The 22,745-nt window shown below is 38.5% G+C and overlaps 1 protein-coding gene across 6 annotated transcripts in view; it reads right to left on the reverse strand.

Moving 5' to 3' along the window:
* Positions 1-22,745, reverse strand: part of PLCG2 (phospholipase C gamma 2) — a 69,585-nt gene that overhangs the window by 21,671 nt on the left and 25,169 nt on the right. For all 6 annotated transcript variants that reach the window (XM_080552455.1, XM_080552457.1, XM_080552456.1 and 3 more), the window contains 14 exons: positions 19,935-20,075; positions 17,697-17,790; positions 16,146-16,193; positions 12,254-12,338; positions 11,399-11,482; positions 9,960-10,003; positions 8,716-8,788; positions 7,475-7,576; positions 7,182-7,300; positions 5,805-5,890; positions 4,656-4,776; positions 3,660-3,828; positions 913-1,017; positions 621-710 (listed from right to left, as the gene is read on the reverse strand). In XM_080552455.1, the coding sequence (XP_080408581.1) occupies positions 621-710; positions 913-1,017; positions 3,660-3,828; positions 4,656-4,776; positions 5,805-5,890; positions 7,182-7,300; positions 7,475-7,576; positions 8,716-8,788; positions 9,960-10,003; positions 11,399-11,482; positions 12,254-12,338; positions 16,146-16,193; positions 17,697-17,790; positions 19,935-20,075 (1,361 nt within the window). The remainder of the gene's footprint in view (positions 1-620; positions 711-912; positions 1,018-3,659; positions 3,829-4,655; positions 4,777-5,804; positions 5,891-7,181; positions 7,301-7,474; positions 7,577-8,715; positions 8,789-9,959; positions 10,004-11,398; positions 11,483-12,253; positions 12,339-16,145; positions 16,194-17,696; positions 17,791-19,934; positions 20,076-22,745) is intronic.

Consider the following 22,745-nt stretch of genomic DNA (forward strand, 5'->3'; position numbering starts at 1 on the left):
AAAAGGGTTTGCATGTGCAGAGATCTCTCTGAACTATGCACATACACGTTAGAAATGAAAGAGTATGCATGGAAATCAGAAAAAGTCAGAACAAGAAACCACGGTGAACATAGCTGAGCCTCATGCTTCTGTTTTACCAAGCACGACAGACAAGCAATACACACCGATGACAAACACTTTGCATGTGTGAAATGAATAGCATGCACTATTGTGCACTGTGTAAAAGGTGCGCTGTATTAGTACACAACAAACCTTAGTTCATCAGACTGCCTAGTCTGAGAACAGCAATACTTAGCCAAAGGCATATAAGAACTTTAATTGTCAGTGGGTACATCAGCATTAGCATTTAACCACCAAAATCATATTGCCTTGTCCTTGTACTCACCTTTGTATGTCCTCCATTAGCCAAAGGGAAAAAAGATATTTTATTTAAAATAGGGTTAGCTGGAGTACCTTAGCAAAGACCCCTTTTTAAAATATTTATTTGCAGATACATGTGTTATCTGATACAGATCCTCTACAATTTCAGTAATGTCAGCATAAAAATATGCATCTGTAAACACTGAAATAATCTGAGAGATTAAAAAGAACAGGTTTAAGCAATAAAAAGTAGCCATCACCTTTGATGAATCTTCATCAGCATTCTGTTCTATATCATCACTGAATGAAAGCTTTTCATCAGCAATAGCACAGTAGTGCCGAGTCCATTTCTAGAAGTTGAGAGAGATTAAAACCATTAACGAAATGAAGAGAACTAATTATAATTTCCAGCTAGGTGCAACAGTAAACAGAATGCCTTCTTCTCCTCGCTCACATTTCACAAACTGAGGACATTACACAAATATTGAGAAAATTCATATGCATATTACACAGCATAGTAGCAAACTTTAGCAAATGTCACATAAACAATACCTGTTCTATTGTGTCCCACATGTAAAGTTCTCCTTGTTGCTTTTTTTCTTCTTTCTTATCTTCTGGGTTCACATCAATGTCTCCCTTCGGCCCTAGTTTTTTGTGCTAAAAAGAAAAGAAAAAAAATTAAACAGCACATTCATATGCTCATAGAGAATTATATATAAAATTGATCATACAGTCTCAGTGCACTCAGTATTACTGGAGTTATTTCCCTTCATTGCCCAGCTTTCTTCTGTTATTGCCATAACAGCAGCTGTTCCACAAAGCTTTATGTAACCTTGGTGGAATTTATCTCAAAAATGTAAATCTCATGATAAAGATTTAAAAAGATAGTACAGATATCATTCAAGCAATAAAGAAACAGCTAGTCTGATAAGAGCTCACAATTCCTTACAGGACAGAAAGCTTGAAGTGAGACTTGCATAACAAGAAATAATGACAAGACAATAAACATTCAGCAGAGAGCAGGACATAAGGAAAACCATAAGGAACCAAAAAAATACACACACACCAAAAAAAATCAAGAACAGAAGAGGAATTAAAATGAAGGGGAATCCACTCTTCTGAAAGAAAAATGATCAGACATGATATCTCGTATGAGAAGAGGGGTGAGTTCTACTTTCTTCTTCTCCTTGTCTTCTAAATCCTAGTTTAGAGAGAACACTACAACTCCAGTGTAGAAACAGAAGAGGTAAACCCAGGAAAGACCTGGGAAAGAACTGCTACACAATTAAGCCCAGATCTGTCCAGCAAAAGGCAGGTTACTGCACAGACGGCACCAGTGCTTGTAGGGGAGTTGAGACAGCTCTCAACTAATTGCTACTGAAGTTCATGGGGTTTTTGTGCAGCACATAATTTGGCTGACAGAAAAACACAAGCCAGAATCCTTGAGAAGCATTTTGCATTAAATCCTAGTATGTCCTCAGTTACAATGAAAAATGATGTTGTGAAAATTTAGACCATCCTAATGCAGCAATGAAAAGCTTATGACAGGGCATGACAGGGAAGAGCAGACAGCAAGTGAAAATAGCCCACAGAGCTAATCCTTGTAGAAAAGGTTGAACAGATGAAATTGCAATAGCTGGACTATTCTAAAGGAAGACTAAAAAAAGGAAGCAGACTAGCTACAGCATAAAGAGCAAAATAGACAAGAATAGTTTTTGTTGCAACTTCTATGATTTTATCCTTGTAAGACCATTCCTTCTCTGAAAGTACATTAGAAACTTTTGTAAGTGATCAGTGTGCTTTCATATACACTCGTTTTCAATTAACTACAGGCTGAAACAATACAACACAAGCTATGTCGAAGGGCAAGGCTCAGCAATTGAAAGTTCTCACAAAAAGCAGTGGCTCAAGGTGCTAAAGAACATCACACACTTAAACTGCAGTTAATGATAGGATTAATCCTCTCATAGCTTGTAGTTTTCAAATACGTTCAGTTCTGTGTCTTCTATAGGAAGATTTCAATTTGACAGGCCTATCTGAAAAATCCCACAGGCCCCTAAATCAGGACTCGACTTTGTTTACTAACTTTTTCTAGACAAAAGCCAAATACCACAACTAGCTTACTGGCAGGTGCTGACCTATTTACAAAGATTCTTTACTGCTCTTTTAGACAGGAAGGGATGATATGGATGTTCTCTTGTGCAAAGTCACTGTAGTTTGTAATTCCCTTTAAACCAGATCTGTCATGTTATTATTCATGTGCCTATACAATTTCCCTTCTATGCTCTACATCATAACAATAGACAGTTTAGAGAAAGGAAGAAAGAAAAAAAAATTAAGCAGAGATTTGAATTCCCTGCTTCCTGATATTTTGCACCTCACAGTGGGGTGCTATCATTTCCAGTCCTACATTAAAGAACCGTATGCTTATATCCATCTAGATGCATCTATCCATCATTATTTCTTCTGTTCAGCAGTCCAATCCACGTGATGCAGTGCTACCACAAGAGCCAGAACACAGAAGCACAGGTAAAAGCAATTATTGTACTATCATGAACAGCCCCCAGATTATCCACCTAATTTTGCCCTTCAATAATTCTACTGCAGTTTCAATCCAAGAAGTCTTCTTTCAGTTTTCTGCCTGATGCACAAGAGTGCCGAGTAAAGCATCTGTATTGCCCAGCAGGTAAGACACCCTCACAGTGACTGCCTTCTAACAAAAGCACCACTGTCTTTCCAAAGTGGTTTACTAAATTGCATATGTAAATCACACTGAGTGAGTAAATGCCAATCAATTTTTGCAGTTCACCAAGTAAGCAGTCCTGACAGCTTAAGTCGGCAGTCTGCAAGTGCTTTGAGTTTTACTTGAAGGACAGACATCCTCTGAAAAAACAGTTATCGTTAATCCTACTTTCTATTCAAGAACATACTTTTAATATTTCTTAGCCAGTCACTAATTGTGTAAGAAGCCTATGAAGAGCATCTGCAGCAATGAAGCCTTGCTGAAATTTAGCATTGACATTTCAGGAGTTGGAAGACCTTTAGAAAAGAGCTGACATTCCATCTGGCACTTGAATTAGCAACGTTTATTGCAAAGAAAACCAACAGCAAGCATCTTAATAGGTATCTTTACGGAACTCCATACGATATTATGAATTGTAACTAGTACACGCTTCTAGCATGGGGTTTCTTGTCTCTTCAACAGAAACCAACAATTAAGCTGTGAAGCCAGAAGTAGCACTGACAGCTTCAGCTCTTGTTTTTATAACTTTATCTACTAGCACACAACACAAGCCTACCTTGATGATGATTTTTTCTTTCAGCTGGGTTGGTGATGGTAGCTGATCTGCACTGGCTTCAACAGGTTTCATTAAAAGCTGATCTCCAAACACCTCCTTGAACACTCTGGCCATGTATCGCTGCTGTTCCACGCTACAGTGCTCTTCAATTGACAGAATGACTGGGTATCTTTGAAGAAAACGAAGGAAAATTACGACATTCAGTTTCTTTTTGATTCAACTGACAAGGCAAGGAAAACACCACCCTCCCTCAACCCTCAGATCAAAGAAAATATTTAAAGCAAACATGAAGACAAAAGGAATAGAGGTAGACGCACAACAGATAAGGTCAGAAGGGACCTCCAGAGGCCATCTAGCCCAAGTCCCTTCTTTGGGAAGGCCCAATTCCTAAGTTAGATCAGGTTGCTCAGAGATTTGTCCAGCCACTTTTTGAATATCTGCAAGGACAAAGATTCCTTAAGTGCTTCGGGAACAGTTTCAGTGTTAAGTGTCTTCCCTCCCAATTGTTGGGTAATGCTTTTCATGTTAAGGACATCTCAGCACAAGGTTTAGAAGAGCAAAGCAGAGAGGCAGATTAAAATTCATGTTATCAGTTCAGGAAACATTCTATGAATTCTACTCCTAAGACCTCCCTACAACATGAATATCAACCCAACAGATACATTGCTTGTCACTTGTAGTTTGTTTTGATCTTTAAAAAAAAAAATCATACTGTTCAGGACTTGAAGTTTCACACTTCAATTCAGTAAAAGAAGACCCAAGCAAGGAGACAGGAACCTCTTTTAAGGTACTCTCTAACTTCCCTAGCAGCAAATTGTTATGTAGCAGCACCTTTTCTCAAAAACAAATCAATTAAAGACCCATCCATGTTGGGCAATAATGAAGACCAGGATGTCATTCTTTCATTATTTTTTTTATCTTTAAATCACAGGGAAAAAAGTTCAGTAAGGTCTAAGCATTCAAACACAGGCTTAAGAAACATAAATCAAAGCTTACTCAGATGCAACAAAGGCATGATCTTTGATTGCTTGTACTACATCATCAAATTTGATCTTTGTTGTCCGTGTCCATCCATGGTAAATGATAGGTTTCCCATCAGGACCATCCCAGCAGTCCACTAGGAAAGACAAGCAGTGGAAAAATGAAGACACCAAGAAGACACCACCATAGAGTGGTGAAGACACCACTTAACTCTAATAAAAGGAATACAATGTACATTCAGTTCTTCAGAGCGTTTCATACATTGAGTCATACATTCATTTCTAATAAAATATCCTTAGTCTATCTATCTTCTAAAATATTCTAATTATCTATCTCACAGAGGGAATTAAGTTCACTTCAGTAAGAACAATATAAGTAAAATACAGTATAATTTTTTCCCAAAGCATTATTATGTGGGAATCTGGAAAGAATTCAAGCAGCTAAACTGTCCATTTACAAGTTTACATTAATTTTCCATGGAGAAATACACTCTAACAAGTTGGGAGCCTATCTATTTTTCTGATTTTAACCCTGAAACTCTAATTTGAGATACCTTTTGTAACATCCAAATTGAATGAAGTCTCTTGTTAATTGTTACAAATGTAAACCAGGAACTAGCTTATTAAGAAACTGGTCAATAACATGAAATTCAAGTCAAATCTTTCAATAAGGAACACAAACACAGGGTTGAAGAAGCATACAGACTTAGTAGAGAACAATGGCACAAAGACATCAACTGATTTACAAGCAAGTTAAACAGGATGACAAATAGCACCAAATTACAAAAATCTGAGACTTAGGCTTGTCTGTATTAGATGAAGGCAAATAAGTTTTTTATCTATCTACACTGCACAAGTAATTCAAATTTAAATCTTATGCTTTCATATAGTAGATCAAAGATTGAATTGTTTGTGTACAGTGAGAGAGTCAGACAGAACCTCTTGGAATTCCCAGGGAACAAGTACCAGAGCAAGTAAACAGAGCAATAATGAGGCATAACAAAAACTATTTAGGGAATCAGTGTTTTTCATATGACTAACTAAAATTTCAAAAAAGAAACAAACTAGTTCTTGATTTCGGTTCTTTTTTCTTTCTTGGTAAACAGGGGAAACCCTGCTTATATGAAGAGTATGTTATAAACCACTCCACAAGCTCATTACTCACACTCAATACATCGGCATCCCATTCTAAGGCACCTGATGTAAGCTTCTGTGGAGGATTCACTTCGAAGCTGGTCTCCTGTCAGATATCTAAGGAATAAAAGAAAATCGTAAGAGAAAACAGGCAATCAATTTCAATTATTTCCCACTCATTCACTGGGAAAATTTTTTTCTCCTGTTATGAAGGCTGTATGTTGACTGGTTGGGGTTTTTTCCAAACTTGCTATGGAAGAACTGGGCTCTGCTGAACCAAATGCTACCAGATTTTTGAACGGACAAAATTATAGAAGGTTAACGTTCAATCTAAACCTCAATCAACTCTGACAGGTTCCTGGAGAACAAACCATGAGCTCTGCAACATATACTTACTTGATCATGTTGAGACAATCATAGTGAAGGGATGTGGAGAGTATTTGGAGTGATACTACACCGTATACTTCAAGTTATCTATCAGTTATATCCATATCCACTTCATTTCATTTCCTGCAACATTTAATTTGTTCATCTCTCCTCACTCTCTTTACATGCTCTTTCTTTTTATTACAATGCTAGATGAGAAAACTTCCCATTCACTTGAAGAAAGTTCAACTCATCACTACATAGGTTTTAACTTCAGCTAAAGAGCTTGCGCACCGTGTATTATCAAGGAAAAGGGCTGGATGCCTTAGGCACAAGCTACGGAAATATGCAGCTAAGTTACTAAGCACAGAACACTTCCAGACAAAGCCAATGAATAGCCAAGCCCTGATCAGCAGATATGCTGATTTAAGGTCCAAATATTCTTTTCCCACTCAGGACCAAATCTTTTCTGCTTTTTGACATTGCAAACTGTCGACGTATCTATTAATAGTGCATACCACCACTGCCTCCTTTCCCAACACAACAAACCCACTGCCCTTTAGATCACACTACCAGCACGGGATCTTCCCACAGGATAAGTTGGATCCTTACAGCATTCTTATGTTCAGGTACAACTAATGTTGACATAGGCTTAGCAAACGCTGTTGGTGCTTGGAAAAAAACAGAAGCTCCTTCAGTAACTTTGATTTCTGAAAACAGAGAGGCTGCAACAGTTTGAAGTTGAGACTAATTTTTCTAACACGACTCAGAGTTTGAGGGTGTTTTTTTTTGTTGTTGTTGTTGTTTGTTTGTTTTTTCCCAACAGAGCTGATTATGTCTCAAAATCTATATAAGATGTTAAGAGAAGGGGAGAAAGGAAACCCACATGCTATATTTGCCACATTTATATCATACTTCAGGAAGATTTCACACACACAGACAGTATATTTCTGGATATTATAATTTAAAATGTTTTACTTTCTCCTAACATGTGCCAGGTCTATTTGAACAGGGATAGATAATGGGACTTCTGATAACTTACGTGTTATGAGAGGAAGAAATCCAGTAATGGGACAAAGGATTATTCATGTCCTGCACATCTATTGAATCATATTTCTCATCCCAAATACTGTTTTCTTTTGCAAAAAGGTAAGTGAGGAACTAAAATGCAAAGAGAGAGACTGAATTTAAATGTTTTAAACATGCAAGAAATATAAGAAACCCAACAATGTAGCAGGAACATCACAAAGGATCTGTCAACCAATTAACAAACTAGGAGCTAGCAGCAAAAGAAAAAAATCCATGAGAAACTATTAGAAAGCATCATCATTTTACCTCATCAACAAAGAGGAAGGGTTCAGCAGTTTCTCTCATAGTGTCATCTATAAATTTGGTCATTCGTTCTCGGACTTTACTCAGATCTTGTGCCCAAGACTCCTTCAGATAATAAAGTAGAAAAATTTAGATGTGGTGATATGCTGTATAAAATCTGATAAAGAACAGAACCCTACAGTTCTGATTAAGTCTTCCATTTCAGATAGATTACTGACAGTATATTTCTTTGCACTCACATCTTAAGAGTTTCCTCTATGATGTTTGAGAGGGAAAAAACAGCTGAGTACTTTTATATAGATTGGAGGCCCACAAGATCCACACACACATATGTACATATATGCATGCACACACACAGGAAAAAGCTGGCCTCCTTGAAATATATGCCTTAACTATATTCTGTTCACACATCTAAGTGCAATCTGAATGTACTTTTAACACAGTGAAATAAAGAGAAAAAGAAATTAGCAATCTTATACAGGAAGCATAGATCTCACTTTTCATTCATATTTGCAAGCCTGCAGTTTATCAGTACCTAACGAATATAACACTAGCTATAGTGTATAGTATAGGATAGGAGGCAAAGACCTGGAAAGTGGACAACGTCCAACAGCAGTCTTAGACCCACTCCATTATATCCTTTGTGAATGTCTAACCTTAAAAATTGGCCTATATATCAAATTATGAGTTTTCTTCCACAGTGTCTGTGCTAAATAAGATTACAGAAGGCCATGAAGACAGTTCCAGTACCTGCTTCCACCCTTATCTGCTTGCTGGTATGGAACATCAGACTGGCCCATTCAAGAAGAAAATTACCCTTGACTCGAATGCAGGCAGTCAGCTCAGCTTTTTACATACAAGCTGATAAAATGGGGCCATGGCCAAGGTATTACCCCTAGCTGTATCTATGGTGACAGCTGTAACTAGGCCAGGCTATCATGCAGGGTCTATTTCCAACCTTGTCTGTTTATCTACATGACTAAACAAAGACCTGCTAAAACATCATTTACTTTGTCCTGCCTCTCTTCCTCCGGTGCACCTTCAGAGACTTTTATATGGACGAAAAATAATGGTTCTTGTGAACTTCAACAGCGGCAAATAAGAAGAAATCTTTCCAAGACCTAGTAACCTAGTATCATAGCTGACATGAATCACATTCAGTGTCATATCATTTTTTTTTTTTAAAGGAGCATGTAATATCGAGAGACAGCAAAAAGAGCTGAAAATTTCTGTAACATTCCCACCTGCTGCTCATGTAGCAAGAATCTCTGAAAGTCATGGAGATGAACTGCTGAAGCATCTGGGCGGTCAGTATTTCTTTAAAAAAAAAGAGAGAAAGAGAAAGGAAAATTGAATCTAAAGAAACAACAGAGAAAGTGTCATCAGATGTTATAGCAGAAAATGACAGGGATTTGTATCTTGCATTTACAGTATAAATGTGCTGCCGCCAGGAAGAAACTTTTTATAACTTCAGTGAAATTGAGATTAGGCTTGTAATATTGTATTACCAAATCACTGTAATTTGAGCCTTTAAATAAAACCTCCTAGAGTCCTGATGTATTTTTGATAATGATTCATTGGGAAAAGTACCAAATCTCTGTTCATTGATCTGTAGCAAATGAACAGCATTCACTTCACAGGTGTTTTCTTAAGTTTATTTGAGGCACATGGAGAGACTGTTCTTTTGAATTATCACCAAGCCACACATCCACAGATAATTCCTTCCATGTATTATCCACTACAGTAGATCGCCTGGATAAAACTTCAGGAATAAAGAGGCAAGAACGCAGCCACACCAACAAAAAGGCAGCACAGCTGCTCTCTGTTTTGTAGGACACAAATGTTGCATCATCTGGCACCAATAAGGCATTTATAACCTTACACATCCTTGAGAAATCTGTGGTTTAAAGCAGTCTCACCAGTTTAATTCACACAGCATGACCAAGGGCTAGGGAAATGCATGGTATACTTAGAAGAAACTTTTAAAACAACTTCCTTCATCTGTGGTAACATTCAAAGCTAAGATAAACTGGTTTAATTTGTGGTTAAAATAGTAGCAGCACCCGAGACCTCCCTTTACACTCTGTACACATTTTACTAAATTTTCCAAGTCCACCAAGTGAAACTTGTAGAAACTGTTAGCATCAGTGTTCTGCATGAGTCCAGGCAAAGCCTCTGCAGTCCAGTTTAAAGTTTTTCCATCAAATTGTCCTTCACTAGTTCTGTTCTGCACTTGGTAAAATCTGAACATGTCAATTTGCTTGTTTGAGTCCATGCCAGTTTTCTTCTTGTCAGAAGGTAAAAAACATTTATCAAATGATAACCAGAACTTATGCCCAGGATAAATTCACCTTTCTGAATGCAATAAGATCTATAATTTCTTTTCACTTACTAAAGCATAAGAACAAAAGCCAGTGAAGTAATTAAAAAGTCCTGCAGCACTGCTACCATATGTGTGTTATTTGGAAAAATAATACAAGAGCCTTACCCAAGAATGAACACAGAGGAATCCTTTTTGAATTCATCGAGAATCTTTAAAAAAGAAAAAAAAGGGTGGCGGATAAGATTAAAAAAAATAAAAGAACATGCAATTTTCCATCTAATTTCATCTAATAATGACTACTGGTTTGGAAAGGGGAAAAACATGCATTTCCACTCTAGGAAAGCTGCATGCAAGTTGACAAGATACATTTTGAATTAAACGCATTAGAAAAAAAAACTTACTGCCAAGGCTGGCGATTGCATGTCAAGCCTTCCACTGTAAAGGCACATAATTCTCAGGCAAAAAGCTTGCCATTGATAAGACTGTGAATTTTCTGTGGAGCTTTTATTTCTTGATAGCCCACAAACATTGGAATTACATATCTACCATCATATTTATGCATTTGAATGTAAAATCTAAATTGCTCCCAGCTTGGAGCAGCCTAGTTGCAGATCACAGGAAACTTATCAACTGCCCCTTAGCAGTTGTTGAGCAAATTGAGGAGTTTCTTTGAAATGATCCACAAGTGGCGATAACAAGAGTTTAAGGAAGTCAGATAACCTCTTTATTTTGTGTTTTACTCTTCAACCTTCTGCTTAAGATCATTTTCTAGACTTTTCGTAACCAAAAATAAAACCTTATCAGTACATGGAGATTAATAATTACTTCACAACAATTTCAGCATCACTTTTAAGCATCACAAGAAAGCAGTACTACCAAAGGAAACAACACTGACTTTCACTATCGAAGTTTCCATTTCAACAACTGCAAGTTGAGTCAACAATATGCATGTCATCAATAAAGATATGTATGCAAGTAATTTCAAATCATCTGTCTTCACACAGTTACAAACAGTTCCTAATTTTCAGAGTCACTAAACACATGCAGGTTCCAACTTCATGATCTTTGCAATTAATACAAGGAAACAGTAGTCAGGCAGTTAATCCACTGCATTTATTTTTCACAAGCACTGTCTGAAGCACATCATGCTCTGGACTCATCGTTTGTCATCTCTGAGCATGAGACAGGAGAACAATAGCTGTTACTTGATGTTCAGGATATACCCCAGTAGTTTACAGAATGTTCCTTGTAATGCAAGATTAATACAAGTATGAAAAAATATTGCTTTTACCAGCAAACAGGTCAACCAAACCAAATATAAAGACATTCCCTATACCAAACAAACTAACAAACTCACAAGAAAAATTCTTCCTAGAAACCCCATTATATCTGTGCATATCTTTACTACCAATATACAAGAAACAACGTGAATGACTTTTTCATCCTCTTAAGCCAATTGTTGACGGTGACTGTTAACGTCGAGCACAGTACTATAGCCTTTCTGTTACAAGAATGGGGAAAAATAAAAATGTTAGCAAAAAAACAGCGTTCGCTCTTTGTTCTGATCAGTTTAACATTATGAAGACTAATTATAAAAAGCTTACCGATCTCTGTTGTTCAAACATGATTTTCTTGTAGAACAAATGAAATTGTTCAAAACTAAGTTCTTCTTTGTGAGCACCTATTTCCTACAATAGAAAGTAGCATGTAGTGAATTTAGAATTCCCTGAAATGCATTTGCACAGCACAGAAGATACTCCTCTTCTGGCAGCCACCCTCTCACACGTTCAGTTCTACTCTGACTTCATTTGTTTTATGTTTGGGGATTATTTTCTTTTTCTATTTTTTTTGTTTAAGAACACAAACAAGTAAATAGACTCTTGGTTCGTGACACAGTACTCCTAAGCCCACATCTTTGGCCTTTTATTTTGTACCCTGACTATTTCCACTATGTTACCCAAAGTGAAGTAGTGCCTTATTCAGTCATTGTTTGCTGGAGCAACAGAAGCAAAACTGGATGCTTTAAGGGTGGTGAATTAGAAAGCAGGAAAAGGTGGGGATAATTAAAATTCCTGTAGGAATGGAAAGGACCTTCAGAAGCTATTAGTATTACCATAAATTGGAAGAAGTTATTACTTTGATCATATTGCAAAAGAATTCTTATTCTTATACATGAATTTTATCTTAAACATCCAACAGTTTCCTATGCACTTGCATAGTATCAGCACCAGAACTCCAAGCCCAGTGTTAACTTTAGGCAATCCTACAATGAAAAGTAGGAACATTTATGTCTGTATTTTCCTAAAGCCTTACATACCAGCAAAATCAAACTTAGATAATAATCGATATAATTTATTTAACTGTACATGGTAACAAACAAAAATATACGCTGTAACCTGAACAGAAATATCTACACCTATCAAATAACACGAAACAGATAGAATTTATCAGATAATTACCGCAAATTTATCCTTCAAGAACTTCATGCTGCTCACTTTGAAGTTTACTTGGGGAAGGACAGTTTTCAGCTCTCTAAGACTAATACTGGAAAAAAGAAAAGATAGAGAAAAAAAAAACAACTCTGTTGTAATCAGCCAGCTAACAGTATATATATATATATATATATATATATATTTTTTTTTTTTTAAATCAACACAAAAATGTTACTATTGAAACATTTTGGATAGGACTCATCTCTCATAATTACTAAACTCCTATAAACATAACACCTACATGTAAGCAAGCTAGACACATTTTCTGGCTAGTGGGGAGAAACAGACACATCAACTATTTTGGGCATTAAGCTTTTAAAAAATACAGTGATGTACATAAATTCATCAAGTATTTAAGCAATACATAGATACAAAGCTAAATTTATTAATTGCTGCAACACTGGCCACACCACTCGAACCATGTCCAACGTATACATCAGACATTTTTTGTTGATGGAAGACTCTGTATTAAAAACAAAACTGTAAATAGTTCCATCTGAAAAACTCAATTTCCTTCACATCTTCCCATTCTCTCAACCTCAGAGGTTTCTCTCATCAACCTCCACTCTTGCTGCTATGGCTTCCTTCAGTGCAACCTCAGAGCAGGTCACAATACTTGGTGTATTTATCCTCAGTGTAAATGGGTGGTAGGGCAATGCTATGATAACTCTTGCATGAACAAAACGAGGATTGATTTCTATAGGAGCTGGCTGCCTAAATGCTTTAAATGTGTTGTTGGCATAGGTGAGGCAATCCAACTCCAACTGCTGTTACAAGAAGCAACCGCTCTCTTTGCTCCTGTTGCTATGGTCCCATTGCTTCCATAGGCCAGCTTGGACACTCAAACCTTCTACTAACCTGATTCAACTTGCTAGGCCAGCAAAAAAAAAAATAAGGCAAAAAGGAGACCTAGTCTTCAAGTCTTCCACTAGCTTCATGAGCTCATTCAGCTCACCTTGTGTCCAAATCAGCATCATACCCAGAATAAGGAAAGAGTCTTGAGTGCCTGATTAGAAGCACGTAAAGATGGTGGAGGAAAAGGGAAGAGTGAGACTTCTCCCACTGAGCGGCACCAAGCTGATAGACCAACTCAGTCATCCCCTGCAGCGACTTTTCAGTGGCCTGCTATTCCACTTGTCTTTGGATAGCAAAGAACAGAAATTAGGTCTCATTTTAGGACTGAGTCTCAAACTCTGCGTAGGTACTGCTGTGAGGCCTCAATGAGAAAGACACAGCATTAAAGTGGGACATGTGAGGGGCACAGGGACAAGTCCTAGACTGGAAGATGAGGGGAATAAAAACTCACAGCAGCAAAGAGAAGCAGAGAAAAGACAAGAGAACATAGGCGCAACATCTGTGGGTGCTATGGCTAATGCCCACAAGACACTAGCCTTGTTTTCTTGGGTACTGTTGGCACTGCATTAAGGTGCTCTGCCTTGACCTCCAGTGCAATTCATAAGCCATTAACTCTATGCAAACAAACAGGATCAGAACAGTCACCCAAAAGCCACAAAAGTAACACTTCTGTTCTACAGTATCCATGCAAGCACCTGCCCTGTGAGAGATTCTCATCTCCATTGTGTAGAGAGGGAAAGAGGAAAAGCAAGAAGGAACTTAGCCAAAATCCATGCCAAAGCCAGATTAGAGCTCAGGAAATTCCTGGCTTTCCACCCTGTCGCCAGACCTCTGGAAAAAAAAGCACTCCTTTTGGGAGCAAGGAGGAGCACTCTGCTCATACCCCAAACACCAAAAACAAGCAATTTCCTCCGGCAAGACAAACACAAGCCAAAACAAAGAGCTGGGACTTCATTACCACTGGCAAAAATTCAACCTGTTAAGCAGGACTTGCCTGGAAGCCTAACCTTTACAATTACCCTCCCTAGAAACTGCAGCAGTAAACAAAACGAAGGCCAGCTCAAACTCCTTTCCTGAAGTTTTCTAAAAGTCTGGATCATCTACCAAGAGAACAAATCAAATCACTGCCTTCTCCACAGCATAAGTCCCCGAGATCCTAAGCAGACTGCCTTGTACCAATGAAACAACCCTTAAGCACCCCGTGAAACCGCTTCAGCAGACATATCACCAGCTACAGCTTCTGTACCTTAACAAAACCAAGCTTTTGCTTCATGGTCCTCTCCCTGAAACACCCTCATTGTAGGGCTAGTTTTACAAAGTGCATCAGCAGGTGTAAATTAAAAACTCTTTGTTGTAAAGGATGACATTGGGCCTTTCACCGCTTTGGCCATCTTTGGAAACACTGCTCACACTGAAGCAAGCCACACAACAGCGCAGGCTGTCTGCAGAAGGGTGTTATTTCCTGCAGTAACAGTCTTATTCGCACAGTGAAACATCGTGCTTCATTTTGCTTTCAGGAAAAGGCCTAAATGAGAGGAAACGCACGTTCTTTTCCACACTGAATTACACCTTAGAAAAAAAAAACAGAACATTACACAGAACAAAATCATGGTAAAGCAATATATGTGGGGAAAAGGGGGGCAACATTCTTCACAGTTTTGCACATTTTCTGGCAACTCTAACCAGAGGTGTGCCGCTGAATTCATTTAGAAAGTCTCCTTTGTTATGCAAAAGCTACAAAACCTACTTCACACATGGAGCTGAAACAAGCTACTGAAATTCAAACATACGAAGCAATGCAGCACATGGGAGCCTACAACCCATATGTGGTTGTTTTTTTGTTTTGTTTTTTCTTAAACGTGAGAAGCATCAGCTCAGAGGTGATTCTTTGGCTTTGGCCTATTCAAATATAGGGCAAAAACACAAACCCAGATAGCCAAGCCAATTGCATGAAATTATATTCAACACAGCAAGCCCTCAAAAAAGAAAAAAAAAAAAAAAGGCAAAAAAACCACCCCACACAACCCGCAACCAGAGATTTTTGCCATTACTCCAAACGACTAACAAGGCTTCCTTCTACAGCTATACTCAAGAGTACATTTGTTTCCCACTGTTAAAGCAACTCTTTCACACATCACCCTTTCGTACCAATAGTCCTCCTCCTCTCCCCTAATACACTCAGGTATCTCTTATCTCTTCTTCCTATAAATATTCTGTTCTGTTCTCATCGCAGCTCTGACCCCTGCAGGAAAGTATTCATGTTATTGCTGGGACAACCCTATCTCTGGATATATCTGGTGTTGGTGCCATGACTAGTTTCAAACCAAATACCACAAATACTAGTCGTGGTCGACCCCCGTCAGGATCGAAACCAGGTAAGGCTAACCACCTGAACACCGACCCTGGACCTTTAGCAGCACACGCTGAACTCTGCTTACACAGCCTGATGGTTACAGGTGCCCAAACAAGCTTTTAAAAGCTGGTTCTGCTCTGTCTACATTAGACCATGGTCACTCCAATGCAAACATGCTTCAGGAATGAGTGAAGAACTTGCGGCAAATCTGCACAGGAAAGCTGACAGCAGGTTATACAAACCACACTGCTGGGGTCCAAACTGCCCCCAGGAAGTATTAAAGGGCAAATGCCTCTGCAAAGCAAGCAACCTAACAAGCCTGTGCAGCTTGAGCTGAATCTCTGCACTAAGACTAGGAGAAGGCAACCACCTTTCTTTATACTGGCAGGGTAAATCTACACTAACAGCAGAGTATTTATTTCTCATCACTTGTTTCCTCATACTACATAATGAACATAAGTGAATGTTATGAATGTGCTGCATTTAGCAAAAGGCAAAACACGTGTTTTTAAAGCAAGAGCAAATACCATTTTCAGAGGTCTCATATTTTACATCTCAGGCAAAGTAGTAGTTATTTCCCCTCATTCCGTGTTACTGCCTGCAGTGAAAGTTCACTAAAAACAAACTGAACATAAAAAGCAAGCTTCTTACCTATTTCTTCTAGTCTGATCAACAGAATAGATCTGCTTTCTCAGCCAGCTTGAGGAAAAGGGGAAAAAAATGAGTGAAAAATTTTTAATTTGAGAATTATAAGAAAATGATCAATTAAATATCAAAATCCAGAAATGAAATTCAACAGAAGTGTTTAAAAATCAGAACATACATCACTAAGTAAAGCAAATATATTTCAGCATAGCATCTAAGTATTCAATCAGTTTTACAACCCTAGTTGTAAATATGTACTATTTTGCTGCTTAATATTGCATTTTAAGGCCACATAAACAACACAGGAAAGGGAAGGGTGTGCACAGCACAAAGGAATAAACAACCAGAAGCAGTAAAAATGGAAATTGATACAGTGGGCCAAGACTTCAGCTAATCTAGAGTTACTCCACCAAGTCAATGATCTACGTCAGCTCAGGCTGCTGACTGAAAGATCTTAGATGCATAAAAATGAAAAAAAAAGAGGGGGAAGGGAGGGAGGGCTTAGAAAATTTTTAAGAAAATGCTGATTAAAATGCATGTCAGTTTTAGGTACAGAGCAAAATGCTATTAGCAGTATTAATAGTAAATATACACATGCAATTTTGATCTAAAGGATGATCACAGCACGTCAGTATTAAGCTTATCTTCATTTCTCTACAGAAATCACTTTGTCCACTGCACAAACGTAGCCTGAAACCTAGTAGCACTTTGTATAACAGCTTTCTGCAATACCACACAATATATAAAGGCAGGAGGAAGTGAAGAATACTTTCTCCCCAACTGAAACTACAAGTAGGTAAAGACAACATCAATGTCAATATCAAAGTTGCAAAAGTCAGGTAGACATCAAGGACAGGGAATATATCCTTAAAACAGGTAACAGCAGTGACTCACCCCCAACAAAAAAAAGTCAGCAGTGATGAAAAGCAATCAAGTACAGAGACAGTGTTAAAAGCTTGTCAACAAAATTGGCATTCTGAACATAAGCAGTTTCGAGCATGACATCTTCAGAAGCACTAAGGGTGCATTTTCACCATCATATTGCTGTCTGCTAAAAAGCAACCGTTTAAAATGTTCGTTTTTATCCTGGCTGTCCCAGGTGAGCTGATCACATTGCCATCTGATGCAATGGTGTCAACAGGAAAAACTGCAAATGTGCACATAGGAATCATAGGGACACAGAAGCTGCAACACGGACATCTACCAGATCAAGCCTATTGTGACTGCATAAGACATTTGAATTTTCCAAGAACTCAACACAGATCAGATGACCTTGATATTGCATTCAGAGATGTTATTTTTTTGTGGTATATAGAACAAGGCAAACTGCAAGTTCACAGGAGTGTATGAGAAGTGCAGCTCCAGAACATATATATAGCAAAACAGACACGGAGAGTTTCCATAGGAGCTTTCTGTACCACACACTAACTGGCTAGTAGTTGTTCCTAAGGTAACTGGCAGGCAGCACTTGTTGTACTTCAAGAATTTCTTTGACATTTTCCGCTTTACATTCCAAAGAGATGTCAAGTCTCACCAAGTGAAAATATTCCTACGTACCTCTCCATGATTGCAGGCGTGGGAGCAGTCATGACTTCTTGATACAAGATATTCAAGCCACACAACCATTTATCAGCATCATCTTTAGAATCAGCTGAAAAAAAATAATATGCTGTGAGAAACATATAAAAGCAGGACATAACTTGTGACGACTAGATAAACGCTAGTACACAGAGCTGCAGGTTAACCTTCCTCCTTAATAAATCTCATTGCATAAGTCCATGTTGTTAATACTAGAACTAATAACACAATGTAAATTTGAGGGTGAGAGGGCCAATCCTGGAAACTCTGACAGAACATCTGCTTCCCAGATTAGGTAAATTTTAGTATCTCACCAGAAAGACTATGAAACTGCTGCTGAGTTCTTACCATAACATAACCAAACTTCATTTTCTCCCCAGGGACCTAGATCACGAGCAACTTGAAGCACACAGAAAAATGAATTCAGTGTGTTATAGCGTAAACCTAGCTCGTGATATTCCCAGCAACCTACAAGAAAGCTGTAAATCACTAGCTTTTGATGAACACAACCACCTCCTCTTTTCATAACCGTGCCTCTAAACGCAGATTGTCCCAGACTACACTTAGGCAAGAGGAACAGAAAGGGAGCAATGTATGAAATTAATGTAGCTTATATAGAGAATCATAGAATCATTTAAGTTGGAAAAGACCTCTAAGATAACACATTCTAATATAAGGTAAATTTAAAAAAGGTCTACATAGCTTAACACTGTAACTCAGGTGCATATGCCTTCCAACCTCACTAGCTAGTTTAGGTTTATATCTAGTTTGCCTTTTCATTTCCCAAACCAGAAGAGTCCTCTACATCATTTAACATGATCACACATGTAACATTTCAACCTTACAGAAGCATGATTGTGGACTGCGTTCTGGGTACAGCTTTCCCTGAGAAATGCCAATTAAACCATTTTGAGGGCTTTGAATGCTGTCTTTACAGTGTTCAGTCGGACAAAGTCCATTATCTTTAGCAAGCTGGTTCTGAAATTTCATTAAGGCATTCTTCAATTATAACAGTTCTTAAAAAATATATTTTCACACAGTAGCTCTAATCTGTGCAAATTCTTTAACTAACTTCAAAGCAAAACAGTTTCTCAAAATATGAAGATTACATTTTATTTAATATGTTTTCAAACAATGCTTTATCCTCCAAGGATAAAACTAGAACCCAGCCTCAGCTCCCCATGGAAATGTTTTTCAATTAGTTACGATTTTAGGAAGAACACCCACTACCAGTGCCAAACCAATTCTTCTCCCAAGACAATTCTGGCCTCTATGACAGCCACCATTCCCTTCTAAGTAGGGACTATTTTATATTGTTTTAAAAAAAATCACGACAAAGTGCTTTAACAAGGAAAAGGATTTCCCCCTTAATTGAAAGTTATATCAGTCATGCTGTTCTCAGTTCAGCATTACGACAATATACCTCAAGGTACTGAGTGTTTTCAAAGTACTGGCAGAAACCTGGTTTTGAGAACTGCCATGGAGGCAGGGTGGGGGGGTGCTGGAGGAAATCAATCTGAAATACCTGGCACAGCTGCACTTATTCAAAATTTTCAGACCTCATCCAGCAATGGTAAAACTTGATCTGAAGTTAAAAATCTATTACACTGAATTAGTGACAAACAGTCTTTAATTACCTGTGCACCGGACTGTAAAACCAGGCTTCCAGTTCTGTGATCTATATGCAATTAATTCCCACATATACAAGAAACATTTGCTAGCTCCCTAGGAGTATATAATTTCTACATTAAATAAATAAATAAAACGTACTGTTAGTGTTACAGTGCCTAGAAAGTGATATATTGATAAACACATACTAAGAGACATGCTATTAATTAGTGCTCAAATAGCTGTTGCCTTCTAATGAGCAACAAGCATTCATCTTCTTAAAACACAGAGCTGTTGACCTGTACAGTGCAAGACAGACTGCAGCAAGTGATTCATGTATGACATCCACAAGTTATACAACTGTTCTGTTTAGACAATATAAGGAAAAAGTCTCACACAATACACTATTTGACAGCAAAATGTTACAAATGGAGCAGTTCACAGACATTAAGGGCTGGCTGAGTAAAAGGTCTCAGGTTTTATGCATTTGGTGCACTCCTGAACTGCCAAGGTTAAAAACCACAGTATTTTTTACATTACTATTTCATCAGTGTATTTGATTGTTCAGTATCTAAGTTTGAAGAGGAAACAAAGGAGAAAAAGGTTTACCTGCTAAACTTAAGGTGTTGAGGACAAACTGGGTACCATAAAAAACAGTAAAGCAGTGTTCTTCTCTGTGCCTTGCTTTGCAACGCTCAAAGTCCTTTGAATTCTTTCCTGGGCGAATTTCTTTTATTTCCATCAGATCCACTGAAAGGAAAGTAAGGTAAGAAAGTAAGAAAGAACAGTAAGTCAGTCAGTACAACTGCGCTTGAGATGCAGCACAGCCTGAAACAACAAGACTTAAAACTCAAAGCATGTATATATATATATATATATATAATCTGTACAAATATAGTTATAGATTTTTATGGGACAAGAAATGGAAATTGCACCAGCCTGCAATCCACAAATCCACAACTAAATGACTCAATGTATTACTGACTAATATACAACAGCAGAGAAGGACCAAAGGAAGAAGAAGAACTTGTCATATTTTTATCATCTGATTATCACCGACTAGCCATGGGCAAAGTTTGTACACACAGTCCCTTTGGGTTACAGAAGATATGTTTTCATAAGTGGAATTTACACTAAGAAATTTCCAATTACCATGCCAACCGTTCAGTGACAAAAGAACAATACAACTTTTAACTTATCCACCTAAAAATAATGCATTAGGTCTTAGATAGTGAGCCAGCCCCCCAGTACAACCACTGACACTTGTACGAAAGAATATTTAAAGAAGGTGTACTTGGCACCCTCCAGAAAGTAAAGAGAAAATGCAGCCTAATAATTAACGTTTTTATGAGCCTTCTCCTGGTCAACTCCAAGCAGATCTCAGTCATTTAATATAACCTGTTGCAGCACTTTTAACGTGCTGCTTTCTACAGAACACAGGCATTCATTAGGGCATAGCCAAATGGCAGCAACACACGAGCACACATCTTAAGTCTGCTCTCTTTTTGTCAACCCCTTTTCATACCGCCTGCAGAAGAGCAGTGAGACAGCACTGAAATAGAAATATGTGCAGTCTCAAGATAAGATACTTATTAGAAAACTGAGGAAGTGGTTTTGTTCTGCCTGTGGACCAGACAAATAAACAGCTCTTCCCGCTTCTGGACGGTCCTGAGTTACAGAATGAAGAGTGAAGAAAAACATTTCACGGCTGCTCTTGAAATGTGTTTATCAGAGCCAGCAAGATCCAAGGAAAATAACTGAGGGTTTCTGTTCGTGCATTTACGAACACCACAAGATTAAAGCCAAGTGTTAAATGAGCACCTTGTCACGGTTAATAACACACAATGAAAAAGCAACTCGGCTGCTAACAGGGTGCGGGGAGCTGAACGCTGGTTAAAGCTTGGGCCTGTGTAACATCGGGTTTCTGTGAAACCAACATGGAAAGGAGGGAGACACAAGCAAGGATGTTTATCAGATTAATTCATATAGGAATTTCTTATTCTTTACGAAGAATTCCAAACCAAACTTCCCACCTGACACTCCTTATTCCTTGTCTTTAAACAACTTCTCTTGGGAAAACAGGGCTTCAAAGGTCAACTTGAACTTTTCCTAGAACACAAACATCTTTCTTAAACTTATTTTTCCTACTGTGATTATCTTCAAGATAGAGAACATCTAACATCTCAACCTCCATGGTTCAGTCACTCTCTCAAACCACGAAACCATCTCGTAAGATCTGCATATCTGGATGGCCAAGGCCCCTAAATTTATGTGTAAACTTTTAAAACAAATGACAGACCAACAAGTGACCCACAGCCAACAGCTCCTACTGATGACTCACATCCTCTGACAATCCAGAGTCTCACTTAGATCCCTAGCAGTGTATCTGGACATCCATCCCAAAATGCCAGCATCTGGAAAAGATAGTCTAAGCCCAGCAATCCACATTAGTATCAGCAGAGAAGAATCAGGATGCAGAGATACGAAGTACCTAACTGGAGGGGGAAAGCGGCCGCATGGCTGCAATAAATTGCACGGGACTGCACAGCGCTCTTGCTAATTATGGGCAGTAACAACCCCAGCCATCTCTTCTTTCCCTTCACCCAACAAATCTCTACTGAGAAACACAGATGTAACTTGAAAGTGAAGCCTACCTTTCATTTCACACTCCCGTAAATCCATGTATATGAAATACCACACCACAAAGACCCCCTCAAAGCGTAAACTATAAGCAGCGATAGAACAGATTTCACAACCTGCACGGCTGTTGTCACTTCGAGTGACTCTTACCTCATACTGACCTCTGAAACAAACACACAGCCTTGCTTAACGTCTTCCCTCAGTTACATTTACGCTCACGACACTTCTTTCCCTCACCTTATAACCTTTCAATCCTACCATCCCATTCTCTCGCTTGAGTGCACGTGTATATACATATCCACACTCAAGGACTTTTGCGCACACAGATTTCACAGCGATACTGCTATTCTTACATTCTTGTTTTACTCACTCTGCTTTACGGACTGGACCATGAGTCTTAGTCTCACGCTAAGCTCTGCTGGCCCCCCAGGTATGCTAGAGTCACCCTCCACACGATGTCCATGGCATCTGGAAGGGCTGTTCCTGGCTGAACTGAGAAAGGAAGATCCAGGAAAAGCTGCAACATGTTTCCGTCTCAGATTAGTAAATCAACTGCACCAACTCATCTGTTACTCAGCTGTTACACAGTCACTGTGACCTTTTTATAGCACAATCGAAATGCAACTTCATGCCTGTGCCAGAACTACCGGCACAGTGCCTCGGCCACTCCATCTTCTTACTGCCTTGATGATCTGGAGCCTATCTTCTCGATCCCACGTGCAAATTGCAGAGCCATTTGCTGACCTGGCTTCATGGACAGATATTCCTGGGGCCTGATAC

Source organism: Anser brachyrhynchus (assembly GCF_964034855.1).
Source record: "Anser brachyrhynchus genome assembly, chromosome: 12".
In the NCBI taxonomy this organism is placed as follows: Eukaryota; Metazoa; Chordata; class Aves; order Anseriformes; family Anatidae; genus Anser; species Anser brachyrhynchus.